Source organism: Helicoverpa armigera, chromosome 1, assembly GCF_030705265.1.
Source record: "Helicoverpa armigera isolate CAAS_96S chromosome 1, ASM3070526v1, whole genome shotgun sequence".
NCBI lineage: Eukaryota > Metazoa > Arthropoda > Insecta > Lepidoptera > Noctuidae > Helicoverpa > Helicoverpa armigera.
Window position 1 is genome coordinate 2,533,243 of NC_087120.1, and position 25,330 is coordinate 2,558,572.

At 34.1% G+C, this 25,330-nt stretch overlaps 1 protein-coding gene across 4 annotated transcripts in view; it reads left to right on the forward strand.

Moving 5' to 3' along the window:
- LOC110377576 (ADP-ribosylation factor GTPase-activating protein 1) overlaps positions 1-25,330 on the forward strand; it is a 57,259-nt gene that overhangs the window by 17,732 nt on the left and 14,197 nt on the right. The window contains exon 1 of one of the 4 annotated variants that reach the window (XM_049836932.2): positions 24,999-25,102. The exons of the other annotated variants lie outside the window; for them this stretch is intronic. Coding sequence (XP_049692889.2) covers positions 25,085-25,102 — 18 coding nt within the window. The 5' untranslated portion in view covers positions 24,999-25,084. Of the gene's footprint in view, positions 1-24,998; positions 25,103-25,330 lie in introns of those variants that run through there. 4 annotated transcript variants of the gene reach the window in all.

Below are 25,330 nucleotides of genomic sequence, written 5' to 3' on the forward strand. Positions count from 1 at the left end.
ATAAAATACTCGATGTTGTTGAGAGCAAAGTTAGACGTAGATTGGTGCAGTAGTTAACTTACTCTATCCTTGTAAAGGGCTGCATGTTAAAAGGGTACATAGCCTTTTGAATTAGCACTTAACGCAGCTAACAGCTACAAATTTCACAGCATCTAACTTTCACCACTAGAAGGCCAAAGTTCACCAATAACGTTAACATCAGTTTTCTTCTCTATGTTCATCGTTCACCTTCAATTTTCAAAGTAAACTGTAGTTTTAAGATAAACGGGCGTTTATGCTGTTGGGGAAATTATGCTTTCCAGAGGTTAAAGTTAAGCCCTTAAAATTTGACGTTTCGTGTCTTTGCGGCTGCCGTGTGACAACGGTGCGTTTTGTCACCTGGCGCACGGGACGTTCACTTGTTTTCATACAGTCTGCACCGACACTAATCGTACAATTTGAAGTAATCCTTAATCTGAGTTTCAAACATATTAAAACAATAGGCCGAAAGCTTGGTTTAATATGGAATCTTTCATATAAATAGCTCCCTCAATTGTTATTGCACTATCGTTACACAGCATGGTTATGTATATTAACACAATTTGAATAGAGCAGAGATTCTGAATTTTGGTGGACCGTGGTCAAAATTCTGCCTTTGGCTACGGAAATTGGTAGAAATTCGGTTAGGATTGCACCATATTGACAACCCATTGGTATGCCTTTGTACTGTTATAGAGTACGTGGAAGTTATAACTGTGTGGTGTACCAGTATTTGGAATTTCGATGTAAAATATTCGAAGTCTAAAAGCATGAACGGCTAGATAATCCCCATATAGTTAAAGTGCAGTTTCGACATGTTTTACTTCCATTGTTTAGTTACCTTATTCGCGGGTTTAGCCGACAGGCTTGTAACAGTTTTTTCAGTAGGTACCTACTTCGAACAATGCATTCTTTTCACCGGTTTAGCCTACATATTCGTTATAGTTTTTTCGTATTACGGCACAGGTATTCTTTTCCCCACTTTTCAGTTTTAGCCTACATATTCTCAGCAATAGACAGGTTTAGAAATTTCTTATTATGCACCTCTCAATGTTTCAATCAGGAATTTTATTTAAAATACAAAATAAACTAAATAAAAAGCTCTGCTTCTTGTAAAGTGCTGTCGATATGTTAAGTTACGGAACATGATGAATATTCAGTTCCGTAGAGCTTACTTCAGTTAGTCCTTTTTATAATGTTCTTCTTTGTTAGGTAAATATTGGCGTTTTCTATCAAAGTGTTCGATAACTCTTTGAGTATGCTGTAAACAGCTACTCGCAGATAGGTAATCTTACTTCATCGGATTGCGACTAACATAGGAAATAAAATCTAGAAATATGTTTGCACATTTTCTTTGACGTTCGGTCCATAATCTGTTTTCGCGGAATTTGTTGTAAACTTATTTACAGTTTTTTATAACTTTTTTTTTCAAAATCGTACTTTGGCTTTGAGTTTTACGTTAAAATATTTCTGTGACAGCAATTTATGTTAGTGCTAAAGCGATAAAATAAGAATAACGTTTGAGCTGTATTTAAAATTGCGTATTATTTGAGTAAAAAAAAGTTGAAAGAGACACTTTATTAAATTTAAAATTACACTTGATTGCACAAAAACCACCCATCGGAATAAGATTTTGACCGACTAAAATACCATAGTTTAAACCAAATTCACATACAGATTGCGTTAGTTATTAACCGATGACGAGAACCGTGGTTGCTGTTCACGAACCCGTCAGGTGCATCAAAACTTAACGTTTCAATTTACAAAGCGTTTTGCAGGGAATCGAACTATCCGGCGCACGCACTTCCATCACGAGCCTTTGAACTTGAATGACAAGCTCGCTGCTTTCGGAGCCAAACGTTAAATCTAACGCACGTGGCTAGCTAACTCCGTGTTATTGTTTTGGTTAAAAATTCGATAAAAAGCGGTTTTTGATTATTTATTAATTATTTTTTATATTTTCAAAAGCAAACAAAAACAATTATAACCATATTCTAAAAATAAATATCGGGACACACACACATTGGCTAGCACCATTTTAACTTTTTTTAACTTGTATTATGGGTGCCAACTAAACTGTTAAACTACATATAATTACGTATAACTATATATTGTTTAAATACATAAATAATGAAAATGCAGCACGTGTAATACTATTCTACTATGTTCTACTTTTAGATAGTAAGCCTCTGCTCTGTCCGTGTTCACTTACGACTAATTAAGTAGCTTCCAAAGGTCAGTTTTATGAAAGTTGAAAAATATGTTGTAACATGTTACGGCGCAATATGCTTTGCAGTCTAAAATAAGAAATAATTACTACGATGCTCATTATGAACTTAATTGAAATGCCACGAGGGAGGTACGTAAATTACGTAAATAGACAAATGGTATTATCAGTGAATAGAAAAATACGTCGTGGTGGCTAAGTGGGTAAAGAACCAACCTCTCGAGTATGAGGGTGTGGGTTCGATTCCAGTTCAGGCAAGAACCATTGCAACTTTTCTAAGTTTGTATGTATTTTCTAAGTATATCTTGGACACCAATGGCTGTTAAAAAGATGAAGGAAAACTTCTTGAGGAAACCTGGACTGTATAGTCTGAAATCACCAACCCGTTTTGAGCAAACGTGGTGATTAACGCTCAATCCTTCTCCGTGTGAGAGGAGGCCTGTGCCCAGCAGTGGGACGATAAAAAGGCTGTAACAGTAACAGACAAATACGAATACCTATATTTTTCAAAATTTCACATAAAAATAAAAATAAAAATCTTCGTTGCATCAGTCCCGCTAAAAAGTTGTTATAAAGAAATATGATATTATTGGACAAATACGCGGTTTATGTACTGTTATTGAAATACCATGTCAAACATGAAAATTCAGATACGAAATTGAATATCCCATAGCATATTTCTAACATGGATATGAAAATACCTGGAACCTGTGTTGTTGCTTGTACCTTAAAAGGTGCAATCTTAAATATGAACTCAATAATTCAATATTAGATGGGTGCATGAAATGAGCATCCTTTCTGCGGGTATATGGTATTCCTTGCTCTTATATACAGGCAGATAGAAATTTATTTATCAGAAATTTTCCACAAGGATGATTTCCGATGAAAAATCTTTTAATATTTAAACCAAAGTTTCACAACCAGTCTTACCTGGGAGTATTGGGTTGCCCGCTTAACTGGGTTGAGGAAGTCAGATAAGCAGTCGCTCCTTGTAATGCACTGGTACTCAGCTGCACCCGGTCAGACTGGAAGCCGACCCTAACAGAGTTGGGAAAAGGCTAGCCAGATGATGATGACTTTTAAAAAAATATTTACATATTTATTTAACTTTACATTGACATCTGTTTGATCGCAATAATTAATAAAGCCATGGACTTACATCCCATTTTCACCATTTTCCATTTTCTGTTCGCCATTGGAACCCTTAATGTGCAGTGCGAATGACAAGACGGTCACCGTTTTACGCACTCCATGTCAGAATTGTCATACAGACAGACAGTTTGCTGATAATCATTAATTAATTTCCCCATAAGTAGTGGATTTATACGTTTAATTAAAATTTGATGTGCAGTAATTAAATATTAATTATCTGAAATAAATTCGTTTGTCGTTTTTAATTACTCAAAGCAATATCATATAATTGTTTGAACTATTTTTGGGGATAAACATACGTATGGCACTAAGTATGCAATATACCATAATGACTCTAGTTACCCCATCAGTTTCCTAGTCCAGTAGAACTATTGTGCGCACCCGAACAAAAAGTATTATTTATAAGTATCTAACACTAAAATATTTTTCGAATTTGACCAGTAGAGATTTCAAATAAACAATCCCTCACCTTTCTAATATTAGTATAGATTACATTTCCCGTGTATTCATTCATATGTCAAGTACCCATAGTTCCCTTTGTTTCTACAGAACTTCAGTTGCAAAAGATACAAGTGCATTTTCCATATATTTTTACGCACTACTTTAGAGGATTTTATATATTTAGTTTTTAGAGGATATGAATCCACTCACGTGACTTTGATGCTTCATCATCATCATCATCATCTCAGCCAGAGGACGTCCACTGCTGAACATAGGCCTAAAATAAATTTGATGCTTGCTGAATATTAATTTGTTTATAGTAAATGAAAATATATTTAAGGTGGGTTGCACAAAAATCAAACCATTTTCAGTTGTCAAATCGCCTAATTGACCGATGGGTGGCGGGCGGGCGACATACACGGCTGGTTATGGCTTATTTACAACTCACTGTTAGTATGAATAAGACTTCATTTGAAAAATACTACTGGTTGCAAAGAGTAATTCCGAGTACCTCAAAGTATTGGAAGTAAAAAAACCTTTTTAAAAACCCATACGGTTTTTTAGGGTAGCTTCAGACTCTTTGAAGGATTAAAATATCCTTTGTCCGATCATGGTAATATTTTATTCGAAGCTAGGGTGATAGAAGGATTAGCTGGTCGAAACGACAATACGCCATGCATGCTTTTTTTTCGTGAGATGAAGTTCTATATGTGCCGCGGCGCTTATAAAATAATACTGACTTAATTTTTCGCTAAAATTCAATATTGCAATGTATGTTTGATAGTAACTATATTTAAGCCAATTATGATCGAGCTGCGTACCCAGTAAATAAAAAAATATTAAATTAAAATAGCTGTTTCCCTCAGTTTTGCCGCATGCTGAGCGAACTGTAAGAGAAAACGGAAAAAGTAGCCTATGTGTTATTCTGATATACATATAACAAAAAAAAAACGTTTAAAAATATATCCATTAGTTTTTCCTGGAAGAGAATGTACATACAAACTTTCACCTTTATAATATTAGTAGGATTCCATTGTTATACGAATACAATTTGATGAAACTACCAGGAATAACAAAATAGCTTTTATTAACTATATTAGCGTTGTGCAGGAATATTCTTTGTCTAGAATGCTTTTAATTAATTATGAAAGAGGTAGCATTATTTGCATTCTTTATGCACTTTGCTTTGTAAATAAAATTTGTAACCCATATTCGCAGAATATCGAGTGTGTGACTTATATTAAAGTAATTATTCTTTCACTTTTGGAAAGTTACACTAATCCTGAGTACCGAGAATAGAGACGCTGGTGAAAACACGGGAAAATAGCTAGCATTTAGTATTTCAGGGAATGTCGAATTCTATACAAAAAAAGTTTTTTTTTTACAAATGGATAATGATATGGTACCTTTCGCTGTAGAAAAGAAGATATTTTAGATTTTAGTTATGCACGATGCACTATACAAGAAAAATTTCCCAAATCGATTCAGGCATCACGCGAGAAATCACGTAACAAAGGCAAAAAACAAACATCCTTTTAGGAGATCTTACTTTATCATAGATTATACTTTTATATGTACATTGCATTTTGTGCGGTTATTACAGTGTCGGCATAATTTTTCGCGGTTCGATTCTGTTAATGGTTGAATGCACTTCTCAATGCGCGGTATGCTTAATTCCTGAAACTAGCTGGCGTATGCTTTGTGTTTAAATGCCAGCTTTCAAAACAACTAGATTCTGGGCTGTGGTCATTTCATGGTATTTGTCGTGATATAAGAGCACCTACTCTTCTAAAACGGGAGTGTTGGTTCTCGTATTATTAATTAATATTTAGTTTAGGGTTAATTGAATTAAAATTTCTGTATATGCGGTGCCAAGGTCCGTACTACTATGCTGTTCTCAGAGAATGGATAACAATATTGAAATGTGTGATGAGCGAGTTTAGTGATACGATTTTAATATTTATTTTTTTATGTAATTTATAGATTTTTTCTCCGTGGCTAGGGTTACAGATTCTAGGGCGGAATATAGATTTTTTATTCACCTTCATCTGTAATTACTTTACCTCTAAAATAGCGCAGAAAGTTGTACTCAAATATTCACTTTCGAATTGAGCACCTTCTCCTCTTGAGAAGTCGGTTAAAAATTCCCTACATCTCGTCTTACCTTTAACCAAACGTCAGTTTGTAAAGGCATACTAAACAATAGTTATTCGGACAGTCTTCACATGTCATTCATATCCTAACATGTTTTGACTCAAGTAACATGAAGCTGATGTTTTGTAACACTCCCAGGCAGCACACAAGTCAGATAACTGGCCAAGAATTGAACTCTATGCAGGGTTAAGCTTTATTATATATGAATATAAGCTGAGTGTATTACCAAATTATGTATTAAAGTTATTTCTTGCTATAATAATGCTATCAGCTGAATTAGTTTAGTAATTTGCGGATTTTATTTCTTCAAACTGAATAATCATCATAAAAAGACCTGCTACTCAAGAGTTCGTGTAATCTTTTGTATAACATTGGTATAAAATTCCATTATCAAGCATGATACTGGATAAGCTGTATTCTGTTTTCTTTTAGTTGTATTACACACTACACCTTGACAGTTATTCAGCTGCTGTATAAAATAGGCGTTGTTTCTGTTATGAAGCATATAGTGACTTAACAGAAATAAAGATAGCTGTTGTAACTACTTTATGACGCTTTGAGTATGAAATTACCGTCATATGCAGCTAACTGTAGTTAAAGCAATATTAACAGATTCTGATGCAGAAGTTTGCTGCGTAATGAGAAGTACTTAGACATTTTTAAGCTAGAAGAGCTGTTCTGGAAAGTTAGTCAGCATTTAACCGGCTGACAGAGCTAATTGTTTTGTAGGGTTATACTACGTAAAAATGCATCGCACGTTTGTAGTAGGTATATAGTACCTACTATGCTTATTTATTTGTATCGTACTATTATGAATTCTGTACTACAATAATTAGTTATAATTAAGTATGTAATTTTTCGTATCGTAATATTTTTTAACCGACTTCTAAAAGAATGAGGTTCTCAATTCATCGGAATCTTCTATAATTATCTGAATTTGATAAGAACTAAAAATAAAAAATAATATAGCTTTCCTATAATGTGGGTTTTTATTATTATATGACTGAATCCTAATTGTTTGATTTACAGTACGAATGTGTGTTATTATAGAACAGTTGTCGAAAAATGTTTAATGCAGTCCACTTTTAACCAGAGCACAACTTAATAAGTGGACACTTATGGTCTGTTATGCATACATTAGACTACAGATTTTATTCAGAATGTGCGTCGCCATTATCGAACAACATAACCTAATTATAATGATGTGGAATTTTATACTCAATTACTCAAGTTTAATACCGAAATAAATATAATATTCTTAAAAAAGTTTTACAAGGTTATTTTTGAACCCTTACATTGAAATAAACTAAAAAAATATTTTACACGTAAAAAACATAACTAGAAGAAATTTTGTTTATTTCTTCAAAACCCGGCTTATCAGGAAGCGCGTGAAAAATTTACACGAAATATATATATATATACACGGTAAAGTTGCAAGCGCACCTACAATTTCTTTCATCAAGCCTAAATAAGGGTAAAATTTACGATAGGTAAAATATTATACTACGAATATGTATAACTCTCTGTTCGGATTTGTCAATATTTAATTTGATCAACTTCTTGCTAAAATATACCTGAAATAAGCTAAACGCTGTGTATGATCTGAATATCTGAGCTTTGAAGAACTCAGTCAATTATAATATGTTCATTCATCATTCACTCATCATCTGGCTAAAAGAGCTGTAATGCTTGTGTTAAAGAACAAAATCTTTTTATGTAGAAGATATTCAGCTTGCCGTACAATTATTCAAAAATTATTCATCTTTTACGTTGCTATTACACAGCTAATAGCAGTATATTTTGTGCCCAAATTGCTTGAATAACGTCTGAGTAAGCGCCATATCAGCTATTTACAGTAGTTTTTTTCTGCAATTAGCTTCTATGACTGCTGTTAAACAAAAATTACTCAAAAGGTTTGTGCTGGCTGGGCTATCCGAGAGGAGCCGCGGGCGGTTGTCAATCTCTGACTTAGACTACTTGACCAACAGGAACCGCCGTACACAAAAATCTTAGTTTCGAAATCAGCTTGGCCCACGCACACATGATCAGACGCACTGTCGTAGGCACTGTAGCGCGTAGCACGCTACGTTAACAGGACTTCTAAACTTGTGTTTATTTGTTTAGGAAGATGGCAGAATTTACAATCCAATATAAAAGTTACGACTGTCTATTTGAAAGTACACTATTTAAATTATTTTCTGACGACCAGCATCATTTGGTAACAGATTGATATAAAACCTCTACAGTATCTTTTTTGGCGTAGTGGAATGACGTTTCCAGTTAGTTCACTAATCTTAAGACATATCAAGATGTTCGTGCCTCAATGGCCAGGCGTTACCGATGCATACGCCTATTTACTATTTATACATAGTTTAATTAGTACATAGACCTCCAATTTCACTCCTCCTGGCCATTAATTAGCCATTGATAACAGTAACACACAGTTCACTGGAGCCTTTAATTAAATTTAATTGATCATAATTATCACTGAAATTAATAACTGCGCTTCAAATTAAAATATTGCGCAGTCCTTTGTTTAAAAACACCTGGTAGAGTGTATGTCAAAGTTCGTGCGGTTTCAGTAAGTTGGACAATTCCTCTCGAATGTATGGAAAAAGTTAAACACGCAATAGAACTCTATTCTAAATGAATAAAAAACGAACACATTAAAGTTCTTCAAGCAAATAAAAAATTATTAATTTAATTTTAGTTCTTCAAAATGAATAAAAACGAACACTAGATAAAGTTCTTCTGGCAAATAATCTCCTCTTTTGAAAAAATATCGAGCTTTTATACTAGAACCTAATTAGATGTTTACTAGAAGCTAATTTTACTTAAATTTCATGAAGATTCTTGCTATTTGTAATACTATTATTTTTGATAGTTTACCACGAAACTAAAGGATTACGCACACTGGGATTTTACACGCAGCATTAAAATACTTACCCATGAAAATTGAAAATCCGATTTAAATCCGTTTATAAAATCGTCATAAATGGATTTTCATTTAAAGCCATTGTGTTCGCGAAAGCATGTTGTGCCATGTCGCCGTCTGTCTGATAAGCAGATGGAATGCTAGTATTTAAGCTGCTATTGTTTACTGACCGGAAACAAAATCCTGTATTTCTCGTACACCGGTGTGCCTGGGCCTTTAAGCAGGGCGATCGCAGGGGCAGCCGGTACGGCGCATGCGTCAGATTCGCGGTAAAGGTATTAAGGTAGGTTGCACCGCCGTTGGTCCTCAGTTCGAATCGCGATCCCGCCGCGAAAGCGAGCTCAGGGAACAGCTACCGTCGACCCCATAGGCTGCCTCCTAGCCAGCCCCTTGGTGTCTTCAAACTTTCAGGTTGGTGGAAAAAAAGTTTGAGAAAATTCGGTTCTTAATTTTTTTTAGTAAAGTCTCATTTAAATTATATTTGTTGAAAGTTTAATGGTAAATTGAGAAAATATTTTTCAAAATTCAGAATTTTTCTTAAACTTTATAGGTAATATTTTAGTTTTATGTTAAAATTAAAATTTTAGATAAACTTTAAATTTTAACTGTTTAAAATATATATTTTTCCAAATTCGAAAAATAGATTTAAGTTATAGTTTATACAATCTTTACTATAACATTAACAGCCATAAACTCTAATAACCGATGACAAAGTTTCGATAACTTCGAAGCAATTAAAAACTTTCAGAACATGAACTATCAGTTAGTCTATGCAACCGGATACAGGCGTATTAATTGAATTACCCCTCTACATAACAATACGGATTGTAGGCGACAGAATTTTTGAAATTTTCATATTCGTAGCGTCAGTTTTCGGTCAGACCGTCGAGCTATTTAGTGAGACAGGACCGCGGAGATTTGATCGCTTAATTTGAACAGATTGTTTCAACTCTTACGTACAGTGAGCTTCAAAAGAAGTTAACAAGAACTAAATTTTCTGCGTGTCATCGGTAAATAACCAGAGTATTCATATACTTTTTTTTAAGTTCAAGATGTTGAACAAAATTTTGACGCATGTGCTGTAAAGTTTCAGTTGAGGACGTTGAGTAAATTTTAGCTTTTGTATTGTGAAGAAATTATGACTCTTCACGACTCACCGTACAGTCGCGAACAATGAGTGTACACACTTAGCAAAATAAACCGGTGATTTTCTCAGGTGGATTAATTATTTGATGTTTTTCAGTACCATATTTTGAGTATATCGAAATACTTAGGTCTCATCTTAAAGTGTAGACCAATGTTTCACAAAGTTTTGCTAAGTGAATATTTATTATTTCACGTGACTGTACCTGATACAAAATATAATTAGGGGCTTAAGTTTCAATTTTGTTAATAACGGTAGGTCCACGTGATACCAACTTCACACAGACTTTCATAGAATATTGTCTGCGCAAGAAATCGTGCATATGAAAGCCGAAGAAAATTGGTGTTTGGCAATAGGTGGCGGGGAATTTTTGAATAATTTCTATTTTACTTTAGTTTCTGGTCTTTTGAAACTAGTTTTGACAGACGTATTAAAACTAAAATTGGATATACTGGGAGTTTATTTGACACAGGCACTATTTTGATACCACATTCAAAAAAACGGACTGAGTAATAAATTAAGCCACATTTCAAATTTATTATGATACAAATATGTTTATTAGATAATTTTTGTACAAATACGGTGTTTATCACACAATAATAACCAGAAATATCTGAGGGCACGGCAGTGCCCCAGCCAAGACTCGAGCAAAGCGGGCACGGCCGTACTATCTTTTCTCGAAGCGTTTCGCGGCTTTTTCAGCCCCCTGTAACTTCCATATGATCAAAGCTATGAGTTTAGGTTTTCGATGACCAAGAGTAAGTATTAGAACAAGCTCAGTCTCAAAATTACAAGACATTTGAATAAATAGTTTACGAGTTATGAGCGATCAAAGTTACACCATTTTGTCACTGACTCACTCACTGACCGATCATCAAAAGTCTAAGGTACTTCTAGCAAACTTAGAACCTTCAAATTTGGCACCAAGATAGGTTACTAGCTACATATAAAGGGAAAATTATAAAAACCTTAAAACTTAATAAAAAAATAGGAAACAAATTTATATTTGCAGTTTTTCAAGAACATTGTGTATGAATTTTGACTGCATTGATAACTTTGTTATTTATTTATGTACAAAATGGTACTATTTGTTTTATTGTTACGTAGTGTGGTATATTGTTATTATGTATTAAATATACATACATATGAATAAAAAAGCTAGGTTAAAATTAAATGAACAATGATAAAATCTTTCATATTAATGCAGTGCGATACATACTGCATGCTCGCTCGATAGATGGCGTTGTCCTGGTCTAAATCGCGCTATGGTTTCGTTACATAGCTTAGTATAAGTAGTACTTAAAAAAATAATCAAATAATTACATGTGATAGCGCCATCTACCTCTGAAATAAATCTCTTTTGTTCTAAAAGATATTTGATTCAAAAATTCGTCAATTTCGAAAATTATTAGTTTATTTTAAAAAAATGTTGTTTACGTGCTAACTAGGTGTACATATTTAGTTTGTTATATATTTAGTTGCATGTAAGTTAATTTAATTTGTTATATACTATAGAAGAAAGAGATACTTAGAGAAGAAAGAGACCTACAAAAAATAAATTAGATCCCATCAAAAACATTAAATGTAAAAAAAGCCAATCCTCTACGCAGTTCCTCCACCGTAAAAAGTTTTGAGATCGCATAGAAGCCAAGTCCTGTTCAACTTTAATTGTAATAATAAATCAACATTTTGTGACTATATCAATTAAATAGTTTTGTTCATTTTACAATAATATTGTCTTGGCCATGAGCACAAGTTAAAAGTCGCTCCTTGTAATAATGTGTAAATACCATTGAATTGATAAATTCTATATGGACATGATTTTACGATTGGACTGATTATGCACTGAAGAACTTAGACAAGGACTTAAAAGACTTAGAATTTGAGATCACCATGGACTAAACATCCGCCATAGTACATGTGCAGTTTAGTGATGGATGATACTGACTGTCATTTAGTAACGATTGAATAAACTAAATGTATTTAATTCTGTGATATTAAACTCCATGTTTGACTTTCACCTCTCCAAGATATGCCGTATTATATTTGTAGTTTATTGTGCTCATGGCCAAGTCAATATTATTGTAATGTGAACAAAACTATTTAATTGATATAGTCACAAAATGTTGATTTATTATTACAATTAAAGTTGAACAGGACTTGGCTTCTATGCGATCTCAAAACTTTTTACGGTGGAGGAACTGCGTAGAGGATTGGCTTTTTTTACATTTAATGTTTTTGATGGGATATTATTAACACCTTACAAGACATAACAAAAACAACTTTCCATCCGTGGGTTTTTCCCGTCAATGGAAAATACGTAACAATCACAATCAGCTTTTACTAGTACAAACTAGGAGCCAACTCCTACGCAACTTTCCCTACACACACAGACATACACAGAAAAGTAAACAAATAAATAACAAAAGAAGTAGAAACCGCCGTCAAAAACATACAAATTTAAAAGAAAAATGTATGTTTATAATGCAGTTATATCAATAGATCTAAAAATAAACCTTTTGCAAGCAAGCAAAATACAATTCTATTATTATAAACTACCAATTTAGAAAGAAACTCGTACACAAAGTCTATTACTGCATATGTTATAGTTGTAACACAATTACAGCGGACTTACATAAAGAAAATAATAATGAAAAGTATGTTCTTTACGCTAATAAAAAATATCTTGAAACACACTGCACACTGCAAGCTTTTAGTCGGTCTATAGTTCGTTTGGGCTTACATTAATATAGAGATGAATGCTAGTATGCACATTACAAAGAGGTATTTAGCCGGTATCAGAACGACTAAAGACAATGATTGGAATCAATATTTTCTTTTAAAAAAATGACTTAAAAAAAAACCTAAATTCATTCAAAGTTTTTGGTGGGTCTGATACCAGCCAAATACCTGATCGTTATCATGTGCTTTCTACTTTTTCTCTTCAACCGTTTTCATAATGATTTATGAGCCCAAAGAAACCGTTGGCCATATAAAAAGTCTGTAGTGTGCGTATATTCTAAGGTGAATTAAAAATTCTAGAAAATTTAAAGTGCACGATTATCTGCTTTTCTCCAATTATCCGACCAAGATGCATTTTCTCACGGCTGTAAATCCGTTGACAGTATATTTTTTCTATAAAGCTAGTAAAGGTTGAGCTTGGAAAATCTTTTTAAAAGCATTATTCGCCTCGCGACAGGAGTTAAAATCTCCGGCACTTTTTATAAAAATCAATTTCTGACTTCACTATTTTACAAATAAAGACTTTAGAGCTTTATAGTCTGAAATAGTCTGAATAATCCTATTTAATGAAGATAGACTTACTTATAAGTGGAAACTGTAAACACTCGATTCTATCGACGAAATTTCAAAAAATAAGGACTTAGTTTCGCTATTTCTTGTACCCAACAAGAACACATAGGAAGTGGTGAAGGGCGGGTGTTTTTGGGCCTGTCTTTCAGTCAATAATATATTTATCATATGAACTAAAAATTCCAAATCAAACTCGTCCACCACAACTCCATTTGCATTGGATTTCTTTTAGCTTTTCGTTGAATGTTATAGCTGTTATTTGTAGTTAAATTAAGAGTTTGGATTTCAAAGGTAATACATTCTTTATTAATTTGTGTCGAACGTAAGGCGTTTTCAATAAAACAAAAATAAAAATACCCGAAGCATATATGTAATTATCACATTTTTATCCATCTCAAAATGCCTTTATTACCGAGCATTATCGATAAAACCAATAATGAGATTGATAGAATGCATTGACAATCGCTCAAGTATTTCGCTCTCTCATATTTTGTGCATTTTCATATTCACATCGTAAATGCATAACACATTCTTGAACTTCGCTAAATAATGTTGTTCAGGTTCCATTATTTTTAGGGTTGGCTCTTTGGAGTTTTTATTATGGATTTATTACTGTATATTATGCTAACGGATTTGTTATGAACTTTCGCGTTGGTCTAGTGGTCAATGAGTATAATTATATGTCCTATTCTTCGCCATCCTGTTTACGACGATTAGACCGGTTGCCTTCCCATAAAGTGCTTTTGAGTTTTCATGTCTTCCTTTTTTCAACAGTTCAATAATTATTTCTCGAGCAACAAAAACGATAACATTACAGTTAGCGAAAACTATTTCTTTAAATCCCATAGCTCTGTAAAGAAAACTTTAATTAAACGGAGACAAAGAAAATAGCGAAATGTTCAAAAACCGTTGTTTCTGTAACTGAGAGGTTCTGCAGCGGACCTGTATAACTTGATCCCATTGTCGCGACTCGTTGAAATAATATTTCCAACGCCTTGTTCGCGATTCAGGGAATTTTCAGACCAGCCCTAGAGAGATAAAGCCGATGCAATCTATTGAACAGTACTAGGAATGCGAAATGCATTTACTTAGTGGATTTCACGTTTCGTTAGTGTTAATGTCCGTTTAGTTGTAAAGGCATCGGCACCTGGCTTCAGCCAGTTACATTGGAGTCGATGGTAATAGGGCGCAGTGGCCCTTCGGATTTTAACGCGCTTTGTATTAGCTTGAACCTGTATGTGACTAATGTAATGGAATCTAAGGGAACTAATTTATTTGACTTCCAAGGATCGTGGAATCATGATAATTAGCAACTGTACGTGGATACATTAATAGGTTCGAACTGATCTGATGATAGAGCCGCAATATACGAACCGGAACTCCATGATGGAACATCGTATCGTAGCCGTGTTTCGGCAATTGGCGTGCATTTACAAAAGCGTGTATTACAAATTTTTAATAAAGAGTTTGTCTTACCACTTGGTTGACAGACTTTCCGTTCATCCCACGGCATATAATTTGTAAATTACAGCCGGATTCATCTAACGTGCTATCCGAGACAGTTCCCTGTAAAATAATATCACTATAAAATATAATAACGAAGACAAAAGAATTTATTAATTTGTGCGGGTTCGCTTTGATCAGTTCTTGTCCGGCTTTGCTGTTCGCTACGGTCAATGACGTCGTATTGGTTTCGAACTCAACTTTATTAGGTATCTTTTCATTAACGGGTAGCTTTGGCTGAGTTACTTTACTGTGAAACTGCGAGTTATACTTACTTTGTGTTAATGTCAAAGTTGACTTAAAGTTCTTGTTCACTAAATACAGGCGAATCCACCTTGTTTTTACTGTATAAAAATATGCGTGTGAACCTGTACGAAATTCGAACCAATATGGTCACTATATGCTCTTGTCTATCAACCTTTTTGCATCCAATTGTTTTACGTAGGCCTTTTCCGCACTCTTCCACTTCTGACGGTCTTAACTTGGCGACATCCAATCTCAACCTTGCGTGTCCTTTAATGTCATCCGTCCAACTCTTGGGTGGTCTACCCCTTCCACTTCTCATTCGTGCACTATGTCCTGTCCATCTCCATACTTATACTCTAACTATAAAAACCAATTTTGTTACCCGGACAATAAGCTCTTTAGACACAAAGTCGCAAGTTTGTCTTCCTCATAAATAAGTTTTCAGTACATACAGCAACCCTATTACTATGAAAGTTAATAAAATCAGCGCTAATTGAACGCTACAAACATGTAGTATATGTGGCCCTGTTTTGAGTGAAGCCTCGTGTCATTGTAATTAAACTTATTATTGGTTTTTAGCGTTATGCTCGTACCAAAAATAAACGAAAATGGCATTTTTGATCGAACTTTTCCGCCGATATGTTGGTATGTATGTAAAAGGACCAATTTTCTGAGTATCGTTAAAAATCATCAAACCAAAATAATAACACTGCAATGAAATGAAACAAAAATATGGTCCCATTCATGCTATTTATTAAAATAACTGTTGTATGCTCAGTAATATTTCGGTCCCATAACGTACCAAAATAAAAACACGAATTCTTCAGTACTAAAATTGAATACTCAGTTCTTTTGCTGGGCCGTTTCTTCATATCTTCCCTTGCCACTAAAAAAAAAAACATCCAAGCTTCTTCTCAACCTTTTCCCACATTTGTTCCAATTAACAATTAACAACATAAGCTTAGTACATAAACTTCACGAGTTACCATTAAAACGCACCGAGAACATACCTTAAACATTGTATATTACGGTTATACCTTTACTGCAATTTGTTCGCTACCTCAGTCGGGCGCGAAAGTTCGCGCCGTACGGTCGCTACTAACTTTCAAGTTAGTACTGAAAGATTGACATTGAGTCGAGACGCGATCGCGAGCTTTCTGTCCGCGGCGAAAGTTTCAGGTAACGTCTTTAGATATTTGTGTGTCGATAAGGGGAATAAATTAATGTTGTTGAACATTAAAAACATGATTTGAAGCTTTGGTAATTAAGTTATGGTGCTTGTATGTATAAATTATTAATTAATATACATATATTAATAACTCATTCAAATTAGTGATTTTTGTACTTACATACCATTAATTTACTTTATAATTATGTATCTTGCTATCTAAATATGATACGGGCACCATACTTGATCTTTTTCATCTTAATTCTTCTCATCATATTTTTGCAATTTTTACAAGACGAACTTTGTCATTTCACGGAATCTCGAGTAACATACAAATAAATTTTAGGGTGCACACATTTTTTCTATATTAATGTTCAAATACTTTTTTCCATACTGCATTCGAAAGGGTTAGTACATAACGACCGCTATTGATTCTCAATCATTTCTTACTTAATAATTAAACAGACCACTTCATGCTACTGTAACTTTTTTATTCTTGTCTATAACTGGTTTCTATTATTAAACAAATGTAGAAACTAGGCCACAGATGAATAACCTGCAATTAAATAGACTTTTTTATTATAAAAATGTCTTTATTGCCTTAAGGAAGTTATTATCAGCCTTTCATCCCACTGCTGGGCACAGGCCTCCTCTCACACAGAGAAGGATTGAGCGTTAATCACCACGCTTGCTCAATGCGGGTTGATAATTTCACACTATAGTCCAGGTTAGGTACATGTATGTATGTACTAGGTTACTTATACTGAAGCTTCAGCGGAACTAGATAAAGCTTGAGTTATCAGCTTCCCCATTAAAAGTTCTTAAGTTCTTACTATGTTACTAGAATAACACCATTAATGTTTTATGCTATTTGCCCTAAGTCCAATCAAGTATTGGGTATTACAAGTATTTTATATTACTTGTAGGTACTGAAAATATGGAATTTCTCATACATTTTACGGTATGGTGTAAGTCCTTGCCAACAATACATTTTAGATTGTAAGCGTCCACGTTGTAAGCCTTTCAATTAAATTCCGTCTAATAGTTTCTGATCGTCTATACGGTACATTGAAACGTATTTTCAAGAAATGGAAATAATAAGGAAGTTTGTATTTAATTATAAGTACTAATATTATAACTTAAGTGAGAGTTTGCGGGTTTGAATGTTTGTTCCGTACACAATTTGACACTACTATACTCCATTAAAAATAACATTAGAAATTTAAGTAAACCTTTTTTACTGTGTGTTCAACCGATTTTGACTTCTATTGCGTTAGTAGTATGATTAATGGCGGCTGCAGTAAATACTTGGTATTGTAACCACTATTTTGCTTTCAATTCCGTTCTTTTGTCTACGGAATAGAAGTCAAAATCGGTTGAACAAACAGTAAAAAAGGTTTACTTAAATGTCTAATGTTATTTTGAATGGAGTATAGAGGTAACTTAAAAAAAATACTTTTATCCGGCCTCGAAAATAATCTCTATAAATAGTTCTTCGTAAAAAAGTTACGTATAGAAAATCAGTAAGTTGGAAAATAGCCACAAAATAAATAAAACAAGCCTTTAATGAAATCAGTATCGAGCGGTAAAAAATAATTGCCCTCTCCCATCGAAGTAGCTTCTTTAATAAATTAGAGAAAAACGATGCACCTGACGTTCTAACTTTGAAGGATTTTCGAATTAAAAGAAGTCTAGAAATTGATTTCTAGTAGATACTTTACCACATCATAATTTCAATGTTAACTGCCGACTGCAACTGCCGATCGCACTTGCAGTGACTGCATGAAATTGGTCGATATCTGAGGGCGACTGCACGTGCTGCTGCCGCTTCGATCCAAAACGGTTTCAAGTAAATACATACAAACCAGTAGTGCAGCAGCGGCTATTTAATGCAGTCGGCAGCTACCTTTCAAAACGTATTGTAAAGGTTCTATGACCAAGCAGTCAAAAGGCTGATCGTTCTATCTGCATTCAGAAACCTGTATTAATCTGTTGATCCATTAAGTAAACCAGCAATGTATTGCCACTGATCACCCTTTCATGTTCCGATTCACGGTAGCTGTTCATAGAAGAGATTAATAGGTTATTAATCTAGTATTACAAGGCATCAGAGCTCGGGTAATCAATTTAACAGGATATTCATGCATCGAAGTGACGATGTTCCAACGTTGCTTAGAAGCTTAGATGCAGTAAGGAATCTATAAACGTATGATAGTATCTGCTTACTGCAAAATTTTAGTCGCTTAGGCTCAGAAATCAGTATGAAGATGAATGGTAGAACGAACGTTAGAAAGAGCAGTTTTTAAGGGGGTATCAGACCTACTGCAAATCTTGATTGCAATCAAGATTTTAAAAAAATATGTCGGCTATCGGGTCAACTGTTTGGTCTGCAGTGTGCGGGTCCTATAAGCTACCATTAACCTACAAATGTAAGGATTTGTATCATTACCTCTTATATAAAATGTGCCACGGAAAATCCCTAAGTGGGAAAAAAATTCAATAATAACTTCTATGTTAAAATTCTGATGAACGTGAATGTGTCATTGTATTGAATACAAGAATTAGATCTTACACGTTAAAATTAGGACAAAATTTGTTTCTAACCACTGCTATCAGTTAGGTCCTGCCGTCACTTATGGGAATTAGACATTCATATCAAAACGCCACATTGCGTCAGCAGTAAACAGGAGAAATTAATATAAAATTTCTAGAAAACGAGCTTTAATTATCGGTCTACTTCTCTATATTAAACATCATAATATGTGTATCAATTCGATCGAACTAACAGGAGGTGCGCCGACATGAGTAAAATGCAATATTAGCAATTTAACTTCTAATAACGAGGCGCCCTGCTGTTTTTGTCTGATAGTTATCGCGGTGTTAGACTGTCTGGTTAGGGCTAAGTTATTTTATGCGTTTACAAATATCGTAGACGAGCTGTTTACAGTAGTTTTATCCGTGTCGTCTGAAATCTGCAATCCGTATCAGGGTTAAATATAGTCTATGTCACTCGGGGATAGTGTAGCTTACTAACAGTGAAAGAATTTTTCAAATCGGGTCAGTAGTTTCGGAGACTTTGCGACACTGGCAAAAAAAATATTGTCTTTATGATATTGGTGTAAGTATATTATGTGTAATTATATAAAACGAAATTTTGACCAGATCGCATCTCATGCCCACGTTAGATTTTAAACATACGTCGTCTTAAGAGGCGTTCTAATACTGCTCTTTGCTGCTAATTTGAAGGCATCATATTCTAATCTAATCAAACTAAATTACGCCTACAAAATTATACATAATCTGAGCAAGCCTGATGCTCAATTCTCGTATAATTATGAGAGTTACCAGTCCGGTTGAAAAAGGCCTATAGCGATACTGAAATAACGGTACATGAAACATTGTAGTTTTGACTTTGAACATCACTCAAACTCAATTTTGTATCACGGTCGTGCCAATAGGGATCAACAACAATATTGCATCCTGTCGACCTCGAAACTTGGTTGTATGCATTTTGATATTAAACCTATTCTAAACTCCCTTCGGCCTAGTCTCCTCTCATCTACGCCGCTGCAGTCAACTGTCACTCCAACTAGATGAATATTTAACTTGGCGTGCTTTCTATCTGACCTTTAAGATGTTCTAGTGAGAAATACCAAAATAGGTGTCAAATCAGTTTGGAAACCGCTGGCAAGCTTTCAAGCTTCTGTACTCGGAAATAACTGGCATAGATTTTAGTATAATAATTAGAACAGATTTTGAAATTATTTTAGTTTTGAGTCTGTGCCTCTTACCCCATACGAGTATCGTAGCATTTTCTATGTGAATTGTAGAACACCAACTTGCTACATCGGAAAGTTTTTTTTATATCTATTAATAAACTATACACTGCCTGTTATCACTTCCAATTACATTACATTTGATTGACTGTTGGGAATAGGATTTATAAGATTAGGAATTAGGAATAAGATTTATGTTTCCACTGCAGTCACTTTGTAGCTAACGGGCTTGGTTTTAAGCCATGAAACGTTTTATCGTCTATTCAATCCCACCAAAAACATTAAATGTAAAAAAAGCCAATCCTCTACGCAATTCCTCCACCGTAAAAAGTTTTGAGATCGCATAGAAGCCAAGTCCTGTTCAACTTTATTTGTAATAATAAATCAATATTTTGTGACCATATCAATAGTTTCGTTCACTTTACAATAATATTGACTTGGCCATGAGCACAATAAACTACAAATATAATACAGCATATCTTGGAGAGGAGAAAGTCAATCATGAAGTTTAATATCACAGAATTAAATACTTTTAGTTTTTTCAATTGTTACTAAATGACCGACAGTCAGTATCATCCAAAATCATGAACTGCACATTTACTATGGCGCATGTTTGGTCCATGGTGATCTCAAATTTCAATCAGTCCAATCGTAAAATCATGTCCATATAGAAATTATCAATTCAATGGTATTTACACATTATTTCAGGGAGCGACTATTAACTTGTGCTCATGGCCAAGACAATATTATTGTAATGTGAACAAAACTATTGATATAGTCACAAAATATTGATTTATTATTACAAATAAAGTTGAACAGGACTTGGCTTCTATGCGATCTCAAAACTTTTTACGGTGGAGGAATTGCGTAGAGGATTGGCTTTTTTTACATTTAATGTTTTTGGTGGGATCTAATTTATTTTTTGTAGGTCTCCTTCTTCTTTAAGTATATAACAAATTAAATTAACAAACATGCAACTAACTAAATATATAACAAACTAAATATGTAGACCTAAACTAGCACGTAAACAACATTTTTTTTTACATAAATTAAACAATTTCGAAATTGTCGAATTTTTTAATCGAATATCTTTTAGAATAAAAGAGATTTATTTCAGAGGTAGATGGCGCTATCACATGAAATTATTTGTTTTTTTTTTTAACTAAAAACCGTAGCGCGATTTAGACCAGGACAACGCCATCTATCGAGCGAGCATGCAGTATTTATCGCACTGCATAAATATGAAAGATTTTATCATTATTCATGTTATTTTAACCTAGCTTTTTTATTCATATGTATGTATATTTAATACATAATAACAATATACCACACTACGTAACAATAAAACAAATAGTAACATTTTGTACATAAATAAATAACAAAGTTATCAATGCAGTCAAAATTCATACGCAATGTTCTTGAAAAACCGCAAATATAAATTTGTTTAATATTTTTTTATTAAGTTTTAAGGTTTTTATAATTTTCCCTTTATATGTAGCCAATAACCTATCTTGGTGCCAAATTTGAAGGTTCTAAGTTTGCTAGAAGTACCTTAGACTTTTGATGATCGGTCAGTGAGTGAGTCAGTGACAAAATGGTGTAACTTTGATCGCTCATAACTCGTAAACTGTTTATTCAAATTTCTTGTAATTTTGGGACTGAGCTTGTTCTAATACTTACTCTTGGTCATCGAAAACCTAAACTCCTAGCTTTGTTCACATGGAAGATACAGGGGGCTGAAATAGCCGCGAAACGCTTCGAGAAAAGATGGTACGGCCGTGCCCGCTTTGCTCGAGTCTTGGCTGGGGCACTGCCGTGCCCTCAGATAAAAAACGCTCTGACGCTCATGTATGGCACACTAATATTCTTCGCACAAAACAAAAAAGGGATACACTTTTTGAAAGTTTTTTAGAACGCAAAGTGCATACAACGTTTTATACGCATATAAAACCAATAACCAAAAATACGGCCGACATGAAAAAAACTGAAGCAAAAATGGTACCTTCAGTAATATTGTTAAATGGAATTGCAGTAACAGTTTACGGATTTTCGTAAAATCCTGCAGCCATGAAAGGAGGAACCAATAAAAATAGTCCATGATTGAGCTCATCCGGATTACAAAGGATTATTGAGTCCATTGTGCATAATGCACTCAGGATGTCCCTTCACAAAGGGAAATCGCGAATCTTTAGTATAATTTGCGAGTTTTGTGTCATTTTTACTTTGTATTGTTTCGTTTTTTTTAATGTAGAAGGCATGTAATGCATCTCAAATTTATTGTTGATGCCAATACAGCAGCTTCAATTTTATTATGAAGAATCGAATTACTTAATTAATCGATTGTTTACAGTGATTACTAATACAGTAGCTTTGTTCGTATTTTATGGAGAATCTCACCTTAGTTCGAAAGGCACTTAACCCGTTGTAAGTCAGGGCCCCAGATATACGCGAGACACAATTGATTTTCTTTTGTTCTATAATTGGCGACATATAAGCGGTTAGTAATATTAGCTCTTCTGAAATCTATCTCCAGTTCACGGCCCACATTGGCCCCAATTTTCGTATGTATGTTGTAGTTTCGTATGTCAGTATGTAAGTTGATCACGACACGTGAAACAACCGGGTTTATTTAAAGTAGGTTTTCATCAGCGTAATATTTAGCTGCTGGCATTGATTTCAGAATTGTTGACTCGACATTTGAACTTGACCTTATTATAATATTGACATTATTGTTTGCCATCCAGAAGTTTGTAGGCTCGATATGAATTTGCTTTTTACATTTAATTTTTGGACGACTCTATATTGTTTTACAAATAAATGCTTAATAACTCGATGAAACTTCTGCGATATACTCTCGTCTTTTATGGTCTTGTAATATCTTATAACACTATTTCCAAATTCTATAAAGAAGTTATAAAGCTCTTTACTTAAACTTGTAACTTCGAAGTGATAAAGAACTTCGAAGCCAATTTTGCAAGGAGCTGACGTTGTCCTTAATTAATATTGTATATGCAAAAGTAACTGATTCCTTTTTGACATCATTATTAAACTTAATTAATTAGTTCAAATAAATTATTAGATGTAATTAGACACTTCAATTACGATGAGACTCAGTATTATGTTAGAATAGTAAATGGTTGATCATGAAATATATTGTCTTCTCTAAAGTTGTTTCCCCGGGACACAAGGTTACTCCTTGCACGAACAACGAAAAAACAAATATAGTTCTAATCTAAAAATACCTCTTACAACTATGTCCAATATCACGACTATATAAAACAATACAAATATTGGATTAAGATGACATTCCGTTTTCATAACAATTATATGAATAGTGTTTTTAATAAAAGCGCTCATTGCATTGCTGACGGTCTCTCAAAGATGAATGTTTTCAATATAATGTCTTTGTAATAAAGAAGGAATAGAATGTCTGTTTTATTAAGTCCTGTAATTGTTAGTATTGTTACTTTTGCAGTGACCTTAACCTTCTGTGCTGGTTATCTAGTGACCTGGTTAGATCATTAATGGTACTTGTAAGCATTTTATTTCCTACACCCATTAGGCTGCATGTTTCTAAACTTTGGTTGCATTATATGCAATTTAAAACTATCTATAAATTTGTCCCTCTTGGGCATGTGTTATTTTTTTTACTATTGGTTGTTTTTAAATAATAACGGGGTAAATAAATAGCTGTATATTTAAACTAATTTTTGCCAGCGGTTTCCCAAGCATCCCAAAAGTGAGCTTTCTCGATAAATAACCAAAATTCAAATCGGTTCAAAGGCAAACTCTTCAGCTTAACAATATTAGTATAGATTAAACATATCCCTTTTTACATAAGCCCTATCGAGTACTCTCAACAAGTGAGTGGATAAAAACATTGTTGAAATAGCTGTAGCTTTATCACAGCATGCAGGCACTGATTGAGAGCATACTGTATGGTACTCAACGAGAGTGAATACATGAAATAACACAACATGAAATATGAAATATTTGAGGTCAGGGCCGCCAATCAGATGAGTAAGTTGTATAGCTCTTCAAACTTGCGGTTTTGCGCAATATTTTTGTTCAAAATGCGTCCGGTTTTTTGAGTACTATCAATTATGCTGTAGTTTTGTACACTGGAGTCAACAATACCTTTTAATTAGCCGACTGCAATTATTGTTGTAGTCAGCATTTTAAAGTTAATTTTATCCTGGTCATATTAATTTAGAAGCCAGACTTTGTGGGCGATGTTTCCAATGGATAAACACACATGTGATGGTTCGTAGGTAGTTGTTTTTTGGAACGTGGCAGGATATCCATCACTAGACTTTAATATCGGCAACTGGTTTTTTTACGGTACCTGTGTATGTTTACAGACGTGGATTGCAACTAGATGGGGATATGGGGATTTGAATTCTTGATATTTTGATAAAGACTGTATTTGCTGATGCCAGTACCTATCTCTGAGGACTTGGCTGTTAGCGTAATTATTCAGATTTACACACACGGATGGGAATTAAGATATAAGTAAAATATTTTCTAATTTACCTTAAACGCTGGCAGAGGCATTGATTGCAGTCTCGTCTACCATTCTCTCATGGGAAACCATTATGTATTTTCAATTTACATTAATGGGAAAAGTGGCCAGCTAGCTACTCTATAATCCTTTCAATCACTAATGAGCCATTAATTTTCATAATTGACAGTATCAGATTATGCATGTTTTTTGTGCAAAATGGATTACACACTGATTAAAATTGAAGTGTTCGTACACTCATTACGCCCGATTTAATACGCACTTGCTAATTAAAATTGAATGGTGGTGGTCGTGTTGATAGGTCAACATAATTATTTCGGTGTTTTGACTGATATTATTAATTTCCTAGTTATTCCTTTTATCGAAGCTTACTAACAAAGTACTAACTGTATTGTGTAAGGTCGCCCGCTGTCCGCGGGTGTTTTCGATGAGTACCAGCGACCAGCCCTGATGTTCTGAGCGACAGGGGGAAACGCCGCTAGCAAAATGCTTGCGGCAGACGAGGTAAGTAAGACCCTTCAGGCCACAATAGGCGTGGTGACTGGAAAAAAATAATTAGTCCATCTTTTAGATAACCCTAAAATAAATGACACGTATTTTTTCTTTTCTCTCACAAACAAATAACAACAAAGATATAACACGATTGAATTTTGCGTTACGTCACTTCTAAGTACAAATTTTATACGGACGTGACGTCACGAGCCCCACTCTCAATCTTTGTTGAGTTATATC